Source organism: Polypterus senegalus, chromosome 16 (genome assembly GCF_016835505.1).
Source record: "Polypterus senegalus isolate Bchr_013 chromosome 16, ASM1683550v1, whole genome shotgun sequence".
NCBI lineage: Eukaryota > Metazoa > Chordata > Cladistia > Polypteriformes > Polypteridae > Polypterus > Polypterus senegalus.
In genome coordinates, this window is record NC_053169.1 from 3,020,250 (window position 1) to 3,040,720 (window position 20,471).

General features: G+C 39.8%; 1 protein-coding gene across 2 annotated transcripts in view; it reads right to left on the reverse strand.

The window, feature by feature from the left end:
* Positions 1-20,471, reverse strand: part of med30 (mediator complex subunit 30) — an 80,275-nt gene that overhangs the window by 46,334 nt on the left and 13,470 nt on the right. The window contains exons 4-5 of one of the 2 annotated variants that reach the window (XM_039738177.1): positions 19,631-19,738; positions 5,226-5,289 (exon numbers count right to left, since the gene is read on the reverse strand). In XM_039738177.1, the coding sequence (XP_039594111.1) occupies positions 5,263-5,289; positions 19,631-19,738 (135 nt within the window). In that variant the 3' untranslated portion in view covers positions 5,226-5,262. Of the gene's footprint in view, positions 1-5,225; positions 5,290-19,630; positions 19,739-20,471 lie in introns of those variants that run through there. The other variant, XM_039738176.1, reaches the window with a different exon arrangement.

Below are 20,471 nucleotides of genomic sequence, written 5' to 3' on the forward strand. Positions count from 1 at the left end.
TCTTGCGTTATGACCCGAATGCGGTCACGTGTATCCTCTTGTGCGATTGTAAACAAACAGCCGAGAGCATTCGTAAGCGTCAGTCGGAGCCCAGATACATGTGATTGTGAACGTAATTTCGGTCAGTGCAATGATTTATCTATATATATAATTCACTAACACCATGGCAAGCAAGACGCATAATTACTAAGGAAGGAAGAGAAGGTAACGAAGGTAAGGAAAGCGATTGTTAAGGGATGTTAGCTAACAGGCTGGCGCGGCACATGATGATGTCATCAGGCTGAGTCAGAACCGGCTTGCTTTGGAGTGTATTATTACAGCAGTTCACAACACGGCCAGCTTTGAACTGAGTGCTCGACTACTGTCGTTATTAACTTGAGAAACAGCGATCACAATCGAAACGAAGAAGGAAATTGTGCAGAAATATTAGAGTGGCGTTCGTGACCGATCTCGCTAATATGTACAGCATGTCGAAATCCACCATCTCGACAATTTTACAAAGAAAAGATTTGCATAAGATAGCTCCTTCTAAACAATAACTATCTTACGTTTCATTCTCATTCTCCTCCTCCTCCCTTCCTGCAGCCCAAAGATGTCAAATTAAATAGTGAGTACAGTATAAAATTGTTTCTGGTAGGCTAGGCACTTTTTATAACTTTTTGGTTAGTACATTATTATTACACAAAATTATTGGTGTTTTGGTAAATTATGCACATTACACAACCCTTTTTTATTATGAAAAGGTTAAGTAAGTGTTGCTGTGGGAGGTTCGGAGCGCATTATGGGTATTTCCATTATTTCTTATGGGAAAAATAGTCTTGACTTACAACCAACTTGAGTTACAACCAGCCCTCGCGAACGAATTGAGTTTGTAAGTCAAGGGTCCACTGTACACATATACACATATACAGTGATCCCTCGCTATATTGCGCTTCGACTTTCGCGGCTTCACTCCATCGCGGATTTTAAATGTAAGCATATCTAAATATATATCACGGATTTTTCGCTGGTTCGCGGATTGCTGTGGACAATGGGTCTTTTAATTTAAAGTACATGCTTCCTCAGTTTGTTTGCCCAGTTGATTTCATACAAGGGACGCTATTGGAGGATGGCTAAGAAGCTACCCAATCAGAGCATGTATTACATATTAAATAAAACTCCTCAATGATATACTATGTGCTTCCCGAGCGGTGCTTGATTGTTTGCTTTTCTCTGTCTCTCTCACTCTCTCTGACATGCTCTGCGCCTGACGGAGGGGGTGTGAGCGGAGAGGCTGTTTGCACAGAGGCCTAGAAGATACGGACGCTACTCTAAAAAATGCTGAAAGACTACCTTCACATTGCTCCCTTCTTTGCGGCTGCTTTATGCGGTGCTTCGGCATACTTAAAAGCCCAACAGCACGTATTGATTTTTTGATTGTTTGCTTTTCTGTCACGCTCGCTCGCTCTCTCTGACATTCTCTGCTCCTGACGGTGCTCCTTTGAAGAGAAGATATGTTTGCATTCTTTTAATTGTGAGAAAGAACTGTCATCTCTGTTCCTGTCATGGAGCACAGTTTAAACTTTTGACTAAAGGGTGTTATTTCATGTCTAGAGGGCTCTAATAATGTTAACAGTGTGGGAGAGTTTATAAGGGCTTAAAATATATAAAAATAACCATACAAACATATGGTTTCTACTTCGCAGATTTTCACCTATCGCGGGGGGGTCTGGAACGCAACCCCCACAATCGAGGAGGGATTACTGTACATACATATATATATATATATATATATACATATATATATATATATATATATATACACACACACACACACACACACATATATATATATATACATATACATAGTTGTAAGCTATTTAGTTGTAAACCTACAACTAAATAACAGCAGCAAGTCATAACTTAAATAAAGAAATGAATTTGGGCAGCACAGCCACCTCAGTGTCCCAGCATTCCAACTTTGAATCCTGCTGAAGCTGAAGGTCTTGCCAAACAATGTGTTCAATTGTGTTGTGTTTTGGGGAGCGCGAACTGACGATTTTAGATTGTGATCGATCTTAAAGACATCCACAATCTAATTTTCAAGCGAACTGTACAGATCGTGATTTTTTATATTCTTCTAATACTTGATATTTATGGATTTGTGCCAAGCCCACAAACCAACAGAATGAATTCCCGTTGTGATTGGCCAAATTATATCATGCGTCTCCACCAAGGCTTTCTTGTGTTAAGAACTTGAAAACAGTTCGTAGAGCAAGCAGCATGGCAGATGAGGAGCTTGTGCCAAAGAAGGACTCGATGTCAGCAGTGTGGCAGTGGTTCAGCTATTCAGATACCGCACAAAGCAAAGTTATATGTAAAATTTGGCAGACAACAGTCAGCACTTCGGGAGGTAATACAACAAATCTATTTAATCATCTTAAAACGGAGACCCCCGAAGGAATATGCCGACACTGTTTCAGTCCGGTCAGTACAACACCACTCACCTGTATCTCGTGTGGTAACAAAGCATAAACTGTTGTCGTTGACCGACGTATTTAGCAGTCAAAAAATATGATAAAAGCAGCAAACGATGGAAAGAGGTGACCGAGACAGTCACGTTCTACCTAGCTAAGGATACGGTACCATTTAAAGCTGTAGACAACGTGGGTTTTAAGAAACTGATGCACACTTTAGATCTGCGATATGATCACAAATATTTTTCTGATATGGCCATTCTGTATATGTATAGCGATTAACGAGGGTTGCAAAGGATTTAAAGAATGGCAAATGTTTTGCAATGACAAGTGCCGATTACAATTTTTTAAAGAATGTTCATTTCTGAAAAGTGTCAGAATTTGAAAAATGCTCTTGTTTACATTTTATTATTTCTAGAATTATTTTTGTATGTAATCTATTCACAACTGAATTCGACTTTGTTTGATATTTAATAAAATAAAGTGTAACTTAGATCTTAATGAGTTTGAGTCCGGATATTTTCTGAAGTGTATGCCACATCGAAAAGAGAGATCAGAATTCAGCTCATGGGATTGTGATTTTGTGTTAAAAGGATCGTAATATGATTTTTTGGAAAGATCGCCCACCCCTAGTTGTGTTCTACAATTATTTCTGTCGTTTTACGGATACATTTACATTAATATTTAACACACAGGATATAAAATTCCTAATTTAACAAAAATATGAAATAAATAAATGGGTGTCCTGCCGTATTAAACAGAGAAGTGTTGAGAGTTTTTTTTTTTTTTTAATTAAATTTCATACCTTTCTTTAATTTTGAATGCATAAACTGAACCCAGGAGGGCGAAGCACAACTGTAACAAACACAATTTAGATTCTCCTTTCAACTTTTCTCAGAGCATTATTAATTGTTTAAACTTGTATTCAGAGAGCAAGATCCTTCACATTTACAAATATTTCCTATTTTTAGCTATAGCATACATCACATCAATTAAGAGACAAATTTCTAGCCTATGACCTAAAGGAGAAGTCATACATTAGTCTTGTGTTCCCTGGGGAGTTTTGTAACTAATGAGTATCCTAAAGATTTTCTTTCTCTTATTATTTTTTTAAACTGATTTCCAGTTTTACTGGGCTATGTGGAATTCTCCTGACAGCAGTACAAGACACATTGTGTTGTCCTTTATTACATCCTAAATAACTGCATAACTATCGTAAGCTGCTATAAAGGAAGGACAGGTGTCCTGAACAGGAGGCCATAATGGAAGGAGCAGGCGTACAAGGCCACCAGAAGCAGCTCATTCCTCCCATATAACAGGGGGTATAGCTCCTCAGGGCTGGATCTCTTCAGGACACCCACAGGGTGGCATGGGAGTTTCAGTCCGGAGACACAGCCTGTCAGGGTTTTTGGGAACTGCCAGAGGATGCTGTTGGGGGAAGACTGCCCTGGTTTGTGTACAACTCGGAAATGCTTCAGAGGACTGAGACAAGACGACGGTAGCAGGCAACACTCTACTGAAGGAAGGAAGGAGGAGTATTTGGTTTGATTTACTGTTATTGTGGCTGATCTCGAAAAGGGGGATTAGCGTGATGGCGTTGTGGATCAACAAATATGTTTTATTTATTTTATCCCAGAAATGTGATGGGCATTAGCATGTCTGAGGTTTGGGCTCAAGGGTCCCCTCTGGCGGTTACAATATTTAGAACATTTTAAAATATTTAATTGCTGCAAGTCTTATGGAATGGAAGAGAATTGGCAAAGCATCGTGAAGCAGATGAGCATGCCCTTGTGGCACCTTACCACACCTCCAGTAATAGCATTTCGCTCAAAATATTTAAATAAATCTGTACTATAGAAGTGAACAAGGCAGGAATCAAGAGGCAGGATGGCTAGCACAAAACAAGTGATGAAGCAAAACAGCCTATTGTCCTTCTGGGCCCTTAGTAAACAGGCTTGGACCCCCCCCGTTTGTCTGGCATGGTAGGTCTGCCACTTAACCACCACATCAAAGCACTCATTTTCATCCTTTCTTGCCGAGGTGCTCTTCCCAGATGGAGGGCTCCCAGCTTCTACAGATCTTCACACAACAGCTGGAACATGGTAGGTAAGACAAAACATTCCCAACATTCGAGAAAACTGTGCACTTGGCATCTCCATTCATTCTCTGCCATGCTGGACCTTGTTGCCAGTGCTGCTCATTTATCGTGTAGTGCTTAGTGTTTTGTTCAGTTTTATTGGTGCAGTGTTTGTAAATTATTGTCACCATCTGGGAATTGGGGAGGGCTATTGCATGCATGTTCTTTGTTTAATAACGGTTTTTATTTTTTTGCCTTCTTTTAGGTGTCGAACAGGAACTTTATTATCAATTCATTGAGCCTCTTCATAAGTGCCTCTGGTGCGCTCCTGGGAACTCCGTAATAAAATAAACAGATCACCATCTTTGGACGCATTGTATCCTAGCATCTGTAAATGACTGCAAAATCATTCCGCACGTAGGGAACGTAACAACGGAAATGTGAAGAAACAGTGAGGACAAACGCTATCACTGAAACGGTCACTTTTAGATTTGTTGCACCCCTTGGGAAGCAGAGCGAGGTATGCAATTAATTGTATGTTGTTTCATTTGTTCATTTGTTTCTTTCTAGAATGTTAAAAAATGTACATTTATATTTTGCTTTATAGTTTTCACGGTGCTCGTGACGATAGAACGAATACAACAAAGAGCCACAGTTTGAGACATAAATAAAGATAAACGCACCAGTCTGAGACTCTCTGCGTGTCGATTCTTTTGAAACCAATGGCTGCTACAACATCATCACGACCACAAAAAACTTAAAAAAAAAAAAAAAAAAATGTAAATACTCAAACTTCATAAAAATACAACTTCACAAATAGAGTGTTTTTTCCAACAGAAATAACTAATGGTCTTGTTTATTATTACAGTATTTAGGAAAGCTCTTAAAAATAATTTGAAGGAACTAAACCCCTACACAAAAGTCAAGAGCCTCCAGAAGTATACGGACAGTGCTCTTGACTTTGCATCACATTACATGATTATTTATGGCAGTAAGCATTCATATTAGTGGCAGAGATTCTTATCATTAAATGGTATCTTAATACAAAACAGAAAAAAAAGCACTGGCCTCTTTCCAAAAAAGAAATTAATGTTTTGTTTTGTATTTGTTTACAGCGACTAAGTCGCTACTAAATCTGTAACTACCAAACAAGCTGCTGCAACCTGACGCGACACACTCAGATGTCTATTAGGTTTTCACTCTACTGATCCGTTCATGGCGGCAGACTTAAGTTTTTTTGTTAATCTTAAAGATCTGATAAGCTCAGAATCCTGAACATCTTACAAACTTAAAAAAAAAACATGACTGTGAAACTTAGTAGAATTTGACATAACGCATACAACACCATCACCTGTTCAAAGATAAAAACGCTACATCGATTGATATTCTGGTAAATTGTTGGAAAAGAGAGATATATTTTAAATTATGGGTAAAAGATGAACATTAATGACATTTCATCATATTAACCCCATAAGTCCTAATGTACTGAGGATTAGAAAGATGTTTAAACAACAACCAACATTTATCCCTATAGCACATTTTAATGCATGTGATGTAGTTTTTGTAACTTCATTACCAGTACTGTATGATGCATACTGTCACGTTTTGGCCAGGAACTCGACCCTAGCTTAACTCTTTTAGGGCAGATGTCGACTTTTGTCGACATGCAGGGGTAGAAGACGGTAATCAGCTGTAAGCTTTGACAAACCTCACCATTCTGTTTTAGTTGGACCTTCTTTGTCAGAAGGAACGTTCGCTTCATTGCCTTGACCTTCGATTCCCTGCAAGTGAGAAGAACAGTGAAGAGCAAACAGCCTCTAAAACGGCATCAACATCTGGAGAGAGACCAAAGCGAAATACTCAGCAGACAAGATTTTGAGATTATCACCAAGTCAGACTCTGATTTTGATGCAAGTGATCCGGAGATGGATAATGAAAACGAAAAGTGGTCCCAGCATCAGCTTGTCAAGGTGCTGAACACATTCATGTAGCTAACGCAACTTCAGGATGGCTTCTTACAATGACAGACTGTGTTTCGCTGCGACTGCCACTACCACCCACCTTCCACGTAAAGACAGTGCCAGGCAGCCGGCCCACCGCAAAGTGACAGGCGCACGCAGCAGCAGACGTTTTACATTGATTTATGTGTGAAACCCCCACTTTGCGTGCCTTTTAGAAAACTTTGTTGGAAACAAAGTGCCAAGGTTTGTGATCATTTTGTTTATTCCTTAAAGATCACCTATATATGCTGTCACACGTGTGATGCGGGAGACATTTAGGAGAACACAACTTGGACAGGTTATGCTGATGCGCATGTACTAACTTCGTTTCCAGCTCAAGAATGGAGGAGGAGCTCTCGAAAGTGCAATGACATCACTTCCTGAGCCCACCCCTATATAAGCACCACGATGGCCGGAATTCAGAGTTCATTCTTCAATGGGGTGGCAGGGTTTCTGTTTTGCTTCGGTTTGCTTTGTATATTGAATTCTCTCTTATTTATCCCTCCTCGTTTGTTCAAAAGAATGAACACACCACACTTGACATCATTCTGTTGTAGGAGTGCCATCGCCTGTAAAAGTACTTTGAATTGCACCAAGATAACATTATTACACGCTGTACTAAAGAGCCTTTTCCTTGTTATTTATTTTTGGTAACAAATTAGGGACAGCCCTTTATCTTGTTGCCACACTTACCTGTTTATTTCAGGAAACACACATTAATCACTGACAGCTACTCTAGTCTATTTACTATGGACACATTAAATTCACGGCTTGCTAATTCATTTAAATTAGACATGCAGTACAAGTCAAAATGCTGATCTTCAGGTTCTGAGAAGCAAGTCAGCACATTAACTGCCAATTAAATTCCTCACTACCTGTACCCAGAGCGATTCATACCCTGCAAACATAGCAGTGCATATTAACCTTTGTTATAAATATACATTGCTTATTGAAATAACCTCGTTAGTAAGTCAGCGCATGTCTTAGGAATATACAAGGCATTTAAAGCTTCACAACTGCTACAGACAGGGCCTCTAAAACGCCTTCACCTCCTTGGACATTTTCACATGTTACTGTTACGCAACTTTAAAGGTCGGTGGACTTCACTTGGCTTTGACGACACTGGTCGACGCAAAAGGACTCACGTCAAGGTGAAAGTAGATCTCTGCAAGGCGGTTTAAATTAATGACAAATATAAAACACAAAGTAACCAATGGCATAACCCTTCACCCTCTTAAACTTGGCACATCTAAATTATTACTGGTGCAGCCAACTGGTGTAAGACGTCCCATCATTAGTTCAATGGAGGTCACCTGTCTGGAGGCTTCAGTCAAATGTATGTGAAAGTCTAACTTGTGGTTGAGTCAGTAAGGTGGCCTAACCTACACAATCAGGACAAAAGAATGCACCAAGCACCTCCATGAAAAGCACAAGTCAGGGGAGGGTTTGGTATTTTTAAAATGATTTCTAAACTATATGGTATTATTAATTAACCGATAACGTGCAGTGAACACACCTGACTTGAGCATTCCTAATTTTCATCCTCTTCCTCTGTACGTTTAGCATTCGTTTGCTCAGAGGTTGATGTGCTTGGTGCTCCCTGAGCAGTTCTTCTTTTCTCCACCCTAGCGCCCGCTTCTTCTCTTCTTCGTCGGCATTTTTTCGCATTAAAACGGATTAAGTCAGTGTTTGTGCTGCAATTACTTAGTACGTTTTCTTTAATTTTTCACTTAAGCTGGCACTTAAGTCTTCAATCTGCCTCAAGAATGATTTAAGATATGAAGAGGTAGGGGAAGTGACGGCAAAGGTGTTAGGGAATAAACGCCGCCCATACACGTGCGCCGCACGGCTGCCCTGCTGGCTGCTGCTAAGAGATGTTCCTACAACAAAATAAAATAAAAATAAAAAAAGAGTAATAAAAATCTTCAAAACCGAAAGCGGATAGTAGACATCATGTAGTATATGTGTACCAAATTTCAGGTCAATAGTTGAAACGGTTTGCGAGCTACAGGCAATTTAAAATCCTGGACAGACAAACGGACAGCCACGGTAGTGTATTATAGAAGAAGATATAAAATTACTTTTGCAGAGTAATCATTAAAATATAGCAAAATGAAAAAAAAAAAACATGGCTTTAAGTCTAAACTTGCTTTTACATGCAGAGGCCAGGCTTGGCATTGCTTTTTACTTGCTTACTTAAAACACCGATAAGATGTAAAGAGAAGTCAAGAACAGTGTGGTCTAAGAAAAAAACAAGCAGGCCATTGTTTTAGAAATGCAGCAGCTTAAAACTTCAACTTTGAGAGATGTTTGCACATCAAGAAACTTTCAGCTGAGCGACCCAGTATCCCATACAGCATATGGGTCTTCCTGGCTTCGACTTAAATTCTATTTAAGGCTTTTAAATAATGATGGCCACTTTCTGTCAAGTGATAATGAGAAGAACTGGAAGGAGGAGAGTATTTTACATAAATGATAAGAAATGAAATATACTGATGCACCTCCTATATTTGGCACTTGCACCGTCGTCAAGTCTCTTCGTTACACTGATGACTCTAGGGGGCTCATGCATAACGGCGTGCATAGAATTCGCACTATAACATGACGTTTAAGCACAAAAGCCAAAATGTGCTTACGCACAGAAAAATCCAGATGCAGGAATCTGTGTGTACTCCAACTTCCATGTTCTCCTGCTCCATAAATCCTGGTCAGCGTAAAAAGTAATGCTCGTGCACGCGCGTGCTGTCCCGCCCAAACTCCTCCCACAATTACGCCTCTTTGAATATGCAAATCAATATAAACAGCCCTTAAGCTCAGCATTCTGTGAAAAGACAATGGGAAAATATAAGAATTTCAGCGAATACCAAGTGGAGGCAAAGGAAAAACTTACTATTTGTTGATTTAAACAGTGGAATAAATAACAAAAGGAAGTTGATCGAGTGACATAACGTGTCGGAGAAACTCGAAAGCTCAAGTTCACAAAGTCATATATCAAAGTTGCCGTGAAAAGGCGAGTTGTAGCCCACCGTCTGAGCTTATTAGGGTACAGACAAAAAAAATAGGCACACAGTGGGGAAAAAAGCACGAAATGTCAACTTTAATCTCGAAATTTCCACTTTAATCATGTAGTTTGTCATTAAAGTAGAAAATCATAAACTTCATTTAATTTACTAGTTTCTCAAATCCCATCGTAACTAAAGTAGCACGTTAAATGCTTTGTTTTGTATTTGATCGTCAATGTGCTCTGTGTGTGTGAATCACTACGTGCTTCTTAAACCGGCTCTCTTTCTCCGACAGGACACAGAATCCATTACATTCGTGATATTACAGCTCTCTGAATAATTAAAATACTGAGATGTATACACGATATCATTTTCATGATGATTGAAATGAAAGCATGTTATTAAACATGGGAACATGATGGTGCAGTGATGATTCATGTCTCACACAAGATGCTGTTGTGCCATGCGCGACCTTCAATGAAATAATTTATTGTAGCAGTCCTGTCTCTTTCAAACGTACTAACCTCCCAATTCCTGTCGTTACTTTTTTTTCCCCAACTACCCAATCGCCACACAATCAGCTCTGTAATAGACGTTAAGCCATCTGTAAGCTTACAACGACAATTCTTCAAAACTTTTAAGGAACATTGAAATATCTTCGTAGTACGTGTTTAATTATTCTATCCGTCTGTCCTTCCAGTGTCGCGCCAGCCCAGCAAAAATACAGCGCGCAAGGCAGGAACAATACATGAACTTGCTAGCGCTGTGCCAACGTGTCCTCACATGTTTAATTATTAACCATACAGGTTATTTAAATGAAGTGAAAGTTTTATATAATATAATCAACATATTTTGCGCATATCATCTTAAAAATGATATTGTCATTATATGTAAATACGAACTTTATAAAATGGCACAGGTTGTGTAATATTATAACTGTAGTACAAGTTTACAGTGAGGTGATTGTACTTATAAGTCCTAACAGTTCTACAAGGAGCACTTGATTGACTGCGTTTATAGTTCTTGGGATGAAACGGTTTCTGAACCGCGAGGTCCGTACAGGATTTGAAACGTTTTGCCGAAGCTGTGGCAGCGTGTGCTTGATGCTGTATACCGATAATTCTCTTTCCGATCAGCTGCTGCTATGATTCACACTCAGATACAGCGATATAAATACTCCGAGTGGTGCAGTGAGAGTAATATGGAAAAAGATGATCCGCTGTGGCAACCCTTAAAGGGTGCAGCTGAAAGAAGAAAAAGAAGAAGAAGGTGCAGTGAGAGTAACAACGCTAAAGCAGTTATGGTATTTGGAAATCTATGGCTATTCCCTGGGCCATTATATTGTTACAGGTAATCTACAATCAGATGCATTACACTAATCAACAATATGCGGTTAGTTTCAGTGTATTTATAAAGCTGCGTCAGAAACATGGTTCTAAGAAATAAAGGGTAACCACACAGGAACAGTAGCACTGCTTTGACGCTGGGTGCTGCCAGTCTGCAAAACCGAGTGGAGAACATGCGTATGACAGGGTATGAGGTACCATGGAAAAGTGCGTGGCTTTACGCCAAGTGTAGGTTTAATACATCACGATTTGAACGTGGAAACGTTCTTACGCAACATTTCTGTACGTACGCACCGTTTATGCATGAGGCCCCAGGACCACTGTCTCTCAAGAGAGGGAATTCTTGAGGCATGAAAACCTCCAAATCACTGAATATCCAGTGAACTCAGTCATGTAGACACAGAAAGAGTAAGGCAGAGCTGTAAATTGGCCACTAAAACTTAAGACAACAAGTGAGGGAGACCACTAAGAGACCTACGAGAACTGCAAGAGAGTCACAAGCCACCTTGGCCGACATTACAGATGATGTGCAAACAACAACTGTAACCTGGGTGCTTCACCAGTTGCGGCTTTACAGGAGAGCAGCAAAGAGAAAAATTGGGAGTGGTCTCCCAGACTTTCTTGTATACTCAGATATGGGGATGGATATATTATTAATCTGATTTGTTTTGTTGTTGATGGTTCTTTAATGTCAGTCAGTCATTATCCAACCCACTATATCCTAACACAGGGTCACAGGGGTCTGCTGGGGCTAATCCCAGCCGGCATAGGGCACAAGGCAGGAACAAATCCCCAGACAGGGTGCCAGCCCACCACAGGGCACACACACACCAAGCACATACTAGGGACAATTTAGGATCACCAATGCACCTAACCTGCATGTCTTTGGACTGTGGGAGGAAACCGGAGCACCTGGGGGAAACCCATGCAGACATGGGGAGAACATGCAAACTCCATGCATGGAGGACCCAGGAAGCAAACCCAGGTCTCCTTAGTGCGAGGCAGCAGCACTACCACTGCGCCACCATGCCGCCTGGTTCTTTAATGTACTAATATAAAAATATAATCATTGTCTTGCAGTTTACTCCTCAAATATCACTCCCCATATCTGAGTATACGAGAAAGTCGAGGGGAGACCACTCCCGTTTTTTTCTTAGTGTTTCGATATTGTAGAACTGATCAACTGGACTCTCAGAATTGACCCCGGCTTGACTTCTGTCCAGGAGTATTTCCTGTTTCATACAAATAAATACTGACTGCCTCTTTTGAATCTTCTTCTCTCGTCTGCAAAATTAAACTACTGGATTGCCTTACGTGTATTTTTTTTCTTTCATTCTTAGAATTCTTTTAGTCTATATATACTCCACACAATAAATTACAAGTATTGTACAGTAGTATATAGGATACATTCCAGCCTTTCACAACTGTCAGTTTTAATGCCATCCTTATCCTAGTCAGGAATGTATGCTATCATATAGATTATCATTAACAGATCAAAATAAATGAAAAAATTCCTAATCACAAGTTGTGTCATTTCATATTCCCCAAGCGATCTGCAAAATCTGTTGGATGCATACTATTCATGGAAACAACAGAAGAAAAGGCCAGAATTACAGCAGCAGTGCAGCAGACAGCTCATTAGAAATGTAGCCAGCAGATGGTACAGCAATAAATACGAACGAGGTGTAACATCACATTAAAATATATCAAGGGTACAGAAAGAGGAAGTAACAACAAAAGTGTAAAAAGAAATTCTGCCTGTCACAAGAGCGGATGCAAAAAATTTAATCCATAAATGACCTGTGGAGAAATTTGATCTCATATGAATATACAAAGTTGAATGTGTGCTTAGGTGGGGGTGTGTGTGTGTGTGTGTGTGTTTTCTCTGGTATGTAAATCCACGCCGTTCTACCTCTCACTACTAAATTCTTCACAGACTCCCCATTTGTACAGGTGGAACTCCACAGGCTATGTTTCATTCCAGAATTTAATCAGTGCGCCCACCCCAGGCGGCAGCTGTTGGACTTTCTCTTTAGTCACCTACCTATAGCTAACAACATCACAGTCCTTCTTTCTAATTTGCACTCCATACGGCTTGTTAAAAATGGCTAAAAATGATAAGTTTGCCAGTGAACAGCTGTCGTCTACTTACGTCGATTTCACATTACATGATTTCCAGTCAGTAGGGATGTCAAACGTGTTGACCGCCGTGGCTGATCTCGCTTCCGGAGTTTATCAAATTACACGATTAGACATCACAGGGCATTAAAAAATCTGACAACTCTGTGGAGACTTTTCAACACATTTCCAAAGTCTCAAAAACCCACTCCTTTTTCTGACAGCACCAGTGCTGTATGAATGCGTTCCATGTATGGTGAGATTAGCCACAATTTCTGCCCATTTTTTTGTGTTTCTTTTTTCCATTCTGTCATGGCAACTAAAACACACAACATTACAAAACTGAGCCTTTCTTCTGCTTTCAAGGTCCAAAACACCTTTCTTGAATTTTAAGCACGGCACTTCTGACGGAGCACTCACTGGTTGTCAGCTTTCTCGTGCACACACACACACACACAAACAACCCGCTCTTGTGACTTTGTCGAAATGACTCACTGACTTAATAATAATAATAATTCTTTACATTTATATAGCACCTTTTCTAACTACTCAAAGTGCTTCAGTGAGTGGGGAGCCACTGCAACCACCACTAATGTGTTGCATTCATCTGGGTATTGTATTGTATTGTATGATGTGACGGCAGCCATTTCTGTGCCAGTACACTCAACCATACATTAGTTGTTAGGTGGTGAAGTGGTGAGAGAGAAAGCCAATTAGAGACAGGGGATGATTAGGGGGCCAGAATGACCAGTCCGTGGTGCACAATTTATCTTGGACATCGGAATACAAACTACTCTTTACGAAGGATGCCCAGGGGTCTTTTATGACCACAGAGAGTAAGGACCTTGGGTTTTAAGTCTCACCTGAAGGTCGGTGACATTTTTAGAGCATGGTGTCCCCATCACTGCACTGGGGGATTGGGAACCACATTCAGACAACAGGTCAAGCACCCTCTGCTGGCTTCAACAACACCTCTTCAGTCTTGTTGGACTGAATCACTGTGGATGTCAGACTACACAACTGGGGAAACGGTCAGGGGATTGCGCGGCAACTTTGCACGACTTGATAAGTTAATGTAGATGAAATATGTGGCTGGAAATCGTTGAAAAGGTTGAGTAACAAGACACGTGTGGTCTTTAAAGGCTGTGTGTTGTGGCTGTCTAGTGTCTAATGTTTGCCCATGAAATGAACATGATCTGTACCATTCAAAGATATACGTTATGGTATGACAAGTGTGTTGTGCTTCCTTCTGCTAGGAGTATTCCTGCTTCTTCCTGGTCCAAGATCAGAAATGCATGTCTCAAAGAGCTCAGCGACTTTTGGAGAGAAATGTCACAAACCTACAGTCCAGTAAATGCTTTCTTCTTTGGATATTCACCGTCATGAAAACCTATGCTAGAAATTCATGTTTAAACATTACTAAAATGAAAACATATTTTGCTGTTCATTTGGAGTATCATGTATTGGGGATTTTTTTTACTAACTAGAATTAGGAGGCTGTCATGTCTCCTTATTTTATAAAGGACTCCATATATTACTATATTTAGAGATCATACTTATTTCTTCACCTTCTGTCAAAATCTAAAATCCACATTGAAATACTTTACCTGTCTAATGCACTACAGAAAGACCAAATATTGACATGGCAGTCACTATGCATTGTTCCACCAATTTTCATAAACTGTAAAGTATACTTGTTTCTTTTTATTTTTATTAATATTGCTACTATCTATTGTGCAACATTGTGGACTAGGCAGATGACAACTCCTGACAAGGCCTAAATCCACCACAGGGCTGATTTATGTACACACCTGCATTAGCGCAAAGCCATTTTAGAATTATCAGTTACACAAACATGACTATCGCCATGTAAATTGAAAAACTAAAGTGTGTAGAGAAAAAGCCGCCTGGAGACTGGAGAATGTGAAAATTCCACACAGACTGTGACAGCACACAAGATTTGAAAACAGGGTCCTGGACACATGTGGGAGCAGTGCTTGGCACTTGAGCCACCATGCTGTTCTTGAACATCCACTTTATCACGGTCATAATCAAAAAATAAACGAAAATAAAAAATATATAGTAAGTGTCACATAGCTATTATAGAACTTTATTTGTCCCCCGGGAAAAGTTGTCTTTTTACAGAAGCTCTTTAAATACTTAGATAGAAAAATAAATATTGTATATACAGTAGACCCCCATGAAGTTGAGGTTTAGGGTTTGCAGACTCAGTCGTTCGCGAAGTTTTTATTTTAGAACCAAACTATTAATTGTCAGCAGAAACCGTAAATATCCTCCGCAATTTTTTATGGCTTTTTTCGTGGCAATACTGAGCTGTAGAGAGAACAGGAAGCAACCGCTGAGGGAAACGCGGTTTGGGATGATGAAAGTTGCCAATCCGAGAGCGTTATTCATTTCTCATGGCTGCTGATTGATTGCTGCCCTATGACGCAACTCCAGCTGAGTGTCCTTGTGTTTTCCATTTTGTTATTGTATTCATTTTGTTATTTTAAACGCACAAGATGTCACCGAATTGCCCTGCACCTTCTAAGGCTTCTGGCATTGAGCCTAAGCACCAGAACAAGTTTAAGACACTCCAGGAGAAGATTGAACTACTGCGTTTTCTCCGGGAACTAAAAAGTTATGCTACAGTAGCGCACCACTATGGCATTAATGAAAGCACCGCACGCTACATAAAGAAGAACGAAGCAGCGACCTGGAGTACCATATCTGCACCGAAAAACATTCTTCCAATAGCCTTCTGGTTTGTCCATGTGATCTTTAGCAAACTGAAGGCGAGCAGCAATGTTTTTTTTGGAGAGCAGTAGCTTTCTCCTTGCACCCCTGCCATGCACACCATTGTTGTTCAGTGTTCTCCTGATGGTGGACTCAAAACATGAACATTAGCCAATGTGAGAGAGGCCGAAATAAACCTACCATTGAAATGATACTGTTCTGAGACTTTTCATTTCTTTGTCATTGGACAAACTTACAAAATCAGTGAGGGGTCAAATAATTATTTCCTCCACTGTAGCACCTTTTCTAACTACTCAAAGTACTTCAGTGAGTGGGGAGCCACTGCAACCACCACTAATGTGTTGCATTCATCTGGGTATTGTATTGTATTGTATGATGTGACGGCAGCCATTTCTGTGCCAGTACACTCAACCATACATTAGTTGTTAGGTGGTGAAGTGGTGAGAGAGAAAGCCAATTAGAGACAGGGGATGATTAGGGGGCCAGAATGACCAGTCCGTGGTGCACAATTTATCTTGGACATCGGAATACAAACTACTCTTCTGAAGGATGCCCAGGGGTCTTTTATGACCACAGAGAGTAAGGACCTTGGGTTTTAAGTCTCACCTGAAGGTCGGTGACATTTTTAGAGCATGGTGTCCCCATCACTGCACTGGGGGATTGGGAACCACATTCAGACAACAGGTCAAGCACCCTCTGCTGGCTTCAACAACACCTCTTCAGTCTTGTTGGACTGAATCACTGTGGATGTCAGACTACACAACTGGGGAAACGGTCAGGGGATTGCGCGGCAACTTTGCACGACTTGATAAGTTAATGTAGATGAAATATGTGGCTGGAAATCGTTGAAAAGGTTGAGTAACAAGACACGTGTGGTCTTTAAAGGCTGTGTGTTGTGGCTGTCTAGTGTCTAATGTTTGCCCATGAAATGAACATGATCTGTACCATTCAAAGATATACGTTATGGTATGACAAGTGTGTTGTGCTTCCTTCTGCTAGGAGTATTCCTGCTTCTTCCTGGTCCAAGATCAGAAATGCATGTCTCAAAGAGCTCAGCGACTTTTGGAGAGAAATGTCACAAACCTACAGTCCAGTAAATGCTTTCTTCTTTGGATATTCACCATCATGAAAACCTATGCTAGAAATTCATGTTTAAACATTACTAAAATGAAAACATATTTTGCTGTTCATTTGGAGTATCATGTATTGGGGATTTTTTTTACTAACTAGAATTAGGAGGCTGTCATGTCTCCTTATTTTATAAAGGACTCCATATATTACTATATTTAGAGATCATACTTATTTCTTCACCTTCTGTCAAAATCTAAAATCCACATTGAAATACTTTACCTGTCTAATGCACTACAGAAAGACCAAATATTGACATGGCAGTCACTATGCATTGTTCCACCAATTTTCATAAACTGTAAAGTATACTTGTTTCTTTTTATTTTTATTAATATTGCTACTATCTATTGTGCAACATTGTGGACTAGGCAGATGACAACTCCTGACAAGGCCTAAATCCACCACAGGGCTGATTTGCGTACACACCTGCATTAACGCAAAGCCATTTTAGAATTATCAGTTACACAAACATGACTATCGCCATGTAAATTGAAAAACTAAAGTGTGCAGAGAAAAAGCCGTCTGGAGACTGGAGAATGTGAAAATTCCACACAGACTGTGACAGCACACAAGATTTGAAAACAGGGTCCTGGACACATGTGGGAGCAGTGCTTCGGCACTTGAGCCACCATGCTGTTCTTGAACATCCACTTTTATCACGGTCATAATCAAAAAAATAAACGAAAATAAAAAATATATAGTAAGTGTCACATAGCTATTATAGAACTTTATTTGTCCCCAGGGAAAAGTTGTCTTTTTACAGAAGCTCTTTAAATACTTAGATAGAAAAATAAATATTGTATATACAGTAGACCCCCATGAAGTTGAGGTTTAGGGTTTGCAGACTCAGTCGTTCGCGAAGTTTTTATTTTAGAACCAAACTATTAATTGTCAGCAGAAAGCGTAAATATCCTCCGCAATTTTTTATGGCTTTTTTCGTGGCAATACTGAGCTGTAGAGAGAACAGGAAGCAACCGCTGAGGGAAACGCGGTTTGGGATGATGAAAGTTGCCAATCCGAGAGCGTTATTCATTTCTCATGGCTGCTGATTGATTGCTGCCCTATGACGCAACTCCAGCTGAGTGTCCTTGTGTTTTCCATTTTGTTATTGTATTCATTTTGTTATTTTTAAACGCACAAGATGTCACCGAATTGCCCTGCACCTTCTAAGGCTTCTGGCATTGAGCCTAAGCACCAGAACAAGTTTAAGACACTCCAGGAGAAGATTGAACTACTGCGTTTTCTCCGGGAACTAAAAAGTTATGCTACAGTAGCGCACCACTATGGCATTAATGAAAGCACCGCACGCTACATAAAGAAGAACAAAGCAGCGACCTGGAGTACCATATCTGCACCGAAAAACATTCTTCCAATAGCCTTCTGGTTTGTCCATGTGATCTTTAGCAAACTGAAGACGAGCAGCAATGTTTTTTTTGGAGAGCAGTAGCTTTCTCCTTGCACCCCTGCCATGCACACCATTGTTGTTCAGTGTTCTCCTGATGGTGGACTCAAGAACATGAACATTAGCCAATGTGAGAGAGGCCTTCAGTTGCTTAGAAGTTACCCTGCGGTCCTTTGTGACCTCGCCGACTATTACACGCCTTGCTCTTGGAGTGATCTTTGTTGGTTGACCACTCCTGGGGAGGGTAACATTGGTCTTGAATTTCCTCCATTTATACACAATCTGTCTGACTGTGGATTGGTGGAGTCCAAACTCTTTAGAGATGGTTTTGTAACCTTTTCCAGCTTGATGAGCATCAACAACTCTTTTTCTGAGGTCCTCACGAATCTTCTTTGTTCGTGCCATGATACACTTCGACAAACATGTGTTGTGAAGAGCAGACTTTGATAGATCCTGTTCTTTAAATAACATAGGATGCCCTCTCACACCTGATTGGCATCCCATTGATTGAAAACACCTGACTTGAATTTCACCTTCAAACTAACTGATCATCCTAGAGGTTCACATACCTTTGCCACCCACAAATATGTGATATTCGATCATTTTCCTCAATAAATAAATGACCAAGTATAATATTTGTGTCTCATTTGTTTAACTGGTTTCTCTTTATCTACTTTTTGGACTTGAGTGAAAATCTGATGATGTTTTAGGTCATATTTATGCAAAAATATAAAAAATTCTACAGAGTTCACAAACTTTCAAGCACAACTGTACATCGCCATTTTGGATTGACGACATGATCACATCAGACAAAGTCAGACTTGACAGACCAGCCCAGAGTTTTTGAGATCTGACATAAGTGTGTTCCAGTTGAAAATTCAGTATAGGTATGTTGCAGCCACTTGAAAAGCTAAGAAGATGAAGAGAGCTCTGTAAGAGTATTCTGTTAATGGTGACACATTCATAAGTGTAGAATGTCCAGAGAAAGTTTTTTGGCCTTGTTTTCTCCAACATCTCACCAACTAGAGTTTTTATTTTCCATGTTTTCCTTGGCCATCTGACCATTGATGCACTACTGTTATAGATAACTGTTCTTTAGCGGTTACTTTTCTTTTTCACCCATTTTTAGCCATTAATATTGTAAAGCACCTCGAGCTACTTTCATGAATGAAAATGTGCTATGGACATAAAGTGTCATTCAAAATGTATGTTGTAATGTAAGCCTTATTTATTTGGAAGCATCTGTGCCAGCCAATAACAGAAGCAGGAACTGTACCCACTATGAATGAAGGAAACTACCAATGTTTTATAAAAAAAAAAAAAAAAAAAAGGGGGTCACTGTACCTTATTTACTTCCAAAACTTCCCGCCGCTCATCACTTGCCAATCGAAACTGGCTAGTAGTCCGATCGTCATGTTTGGAGCCATCTTCTTCTATATAGGGTATCAATTGCTGTAACAGATTTTAATTAAAAAAATTTGCAAAAGGAAGATTCATCAGATACAACAAATATCTGAGCAGTTTAAGAAAAAATTAAGGCTAAACTTCGTCAAAGTAAAAAAAGTTTATCTGGATATAGAATAAAGCAATTAAGTTATCCTGCAGGTAACCCTTTTGAAAGACTGCCATATAAAAATAATGGATAGACAAATAAAAGATAAAAATACACCTAGAAGATGAGAATATAATGTACAGTGCTGTGAAAAAGTATTTGCCCCTTCCTGACTTATTTTTTGCATGTTTGTCACACTTAAATGTTTCAGATCATCAAACAAATTTAAATATTAGACAAAGATAACCCAAGTAAGCACAAAATTGAGTTTTTAAGTGATGAATTCTGGTTTCTACCAAAAAATCCTGAAGGAGAATGTCCGGCCATCAGTTCGTGACCTCAAGCTGAAGCGCACTTGGGTTCTGCAGCAGGACACCGATCCAAAACACACCAGCAAGTCCACCTCTGAATGGCTTAAAAAAAACAAAATGAAGGTTTTGGAGTGGCCGAGTCAAAGTCCGGACTTGAATCCAGTCTTAATAAAGCAATTCATGCCCGGAAACCCTCCAATGGGGCTGAATTGAAACAATTCTGCAAAGAAGAGTGGGCCAAAATTCCTCCATAGCGATGTGAAAACATTTGATTGCAGGGCCATGTAGGTTTGGATAGTTTTTTTTTTTCCTTAATAAATAA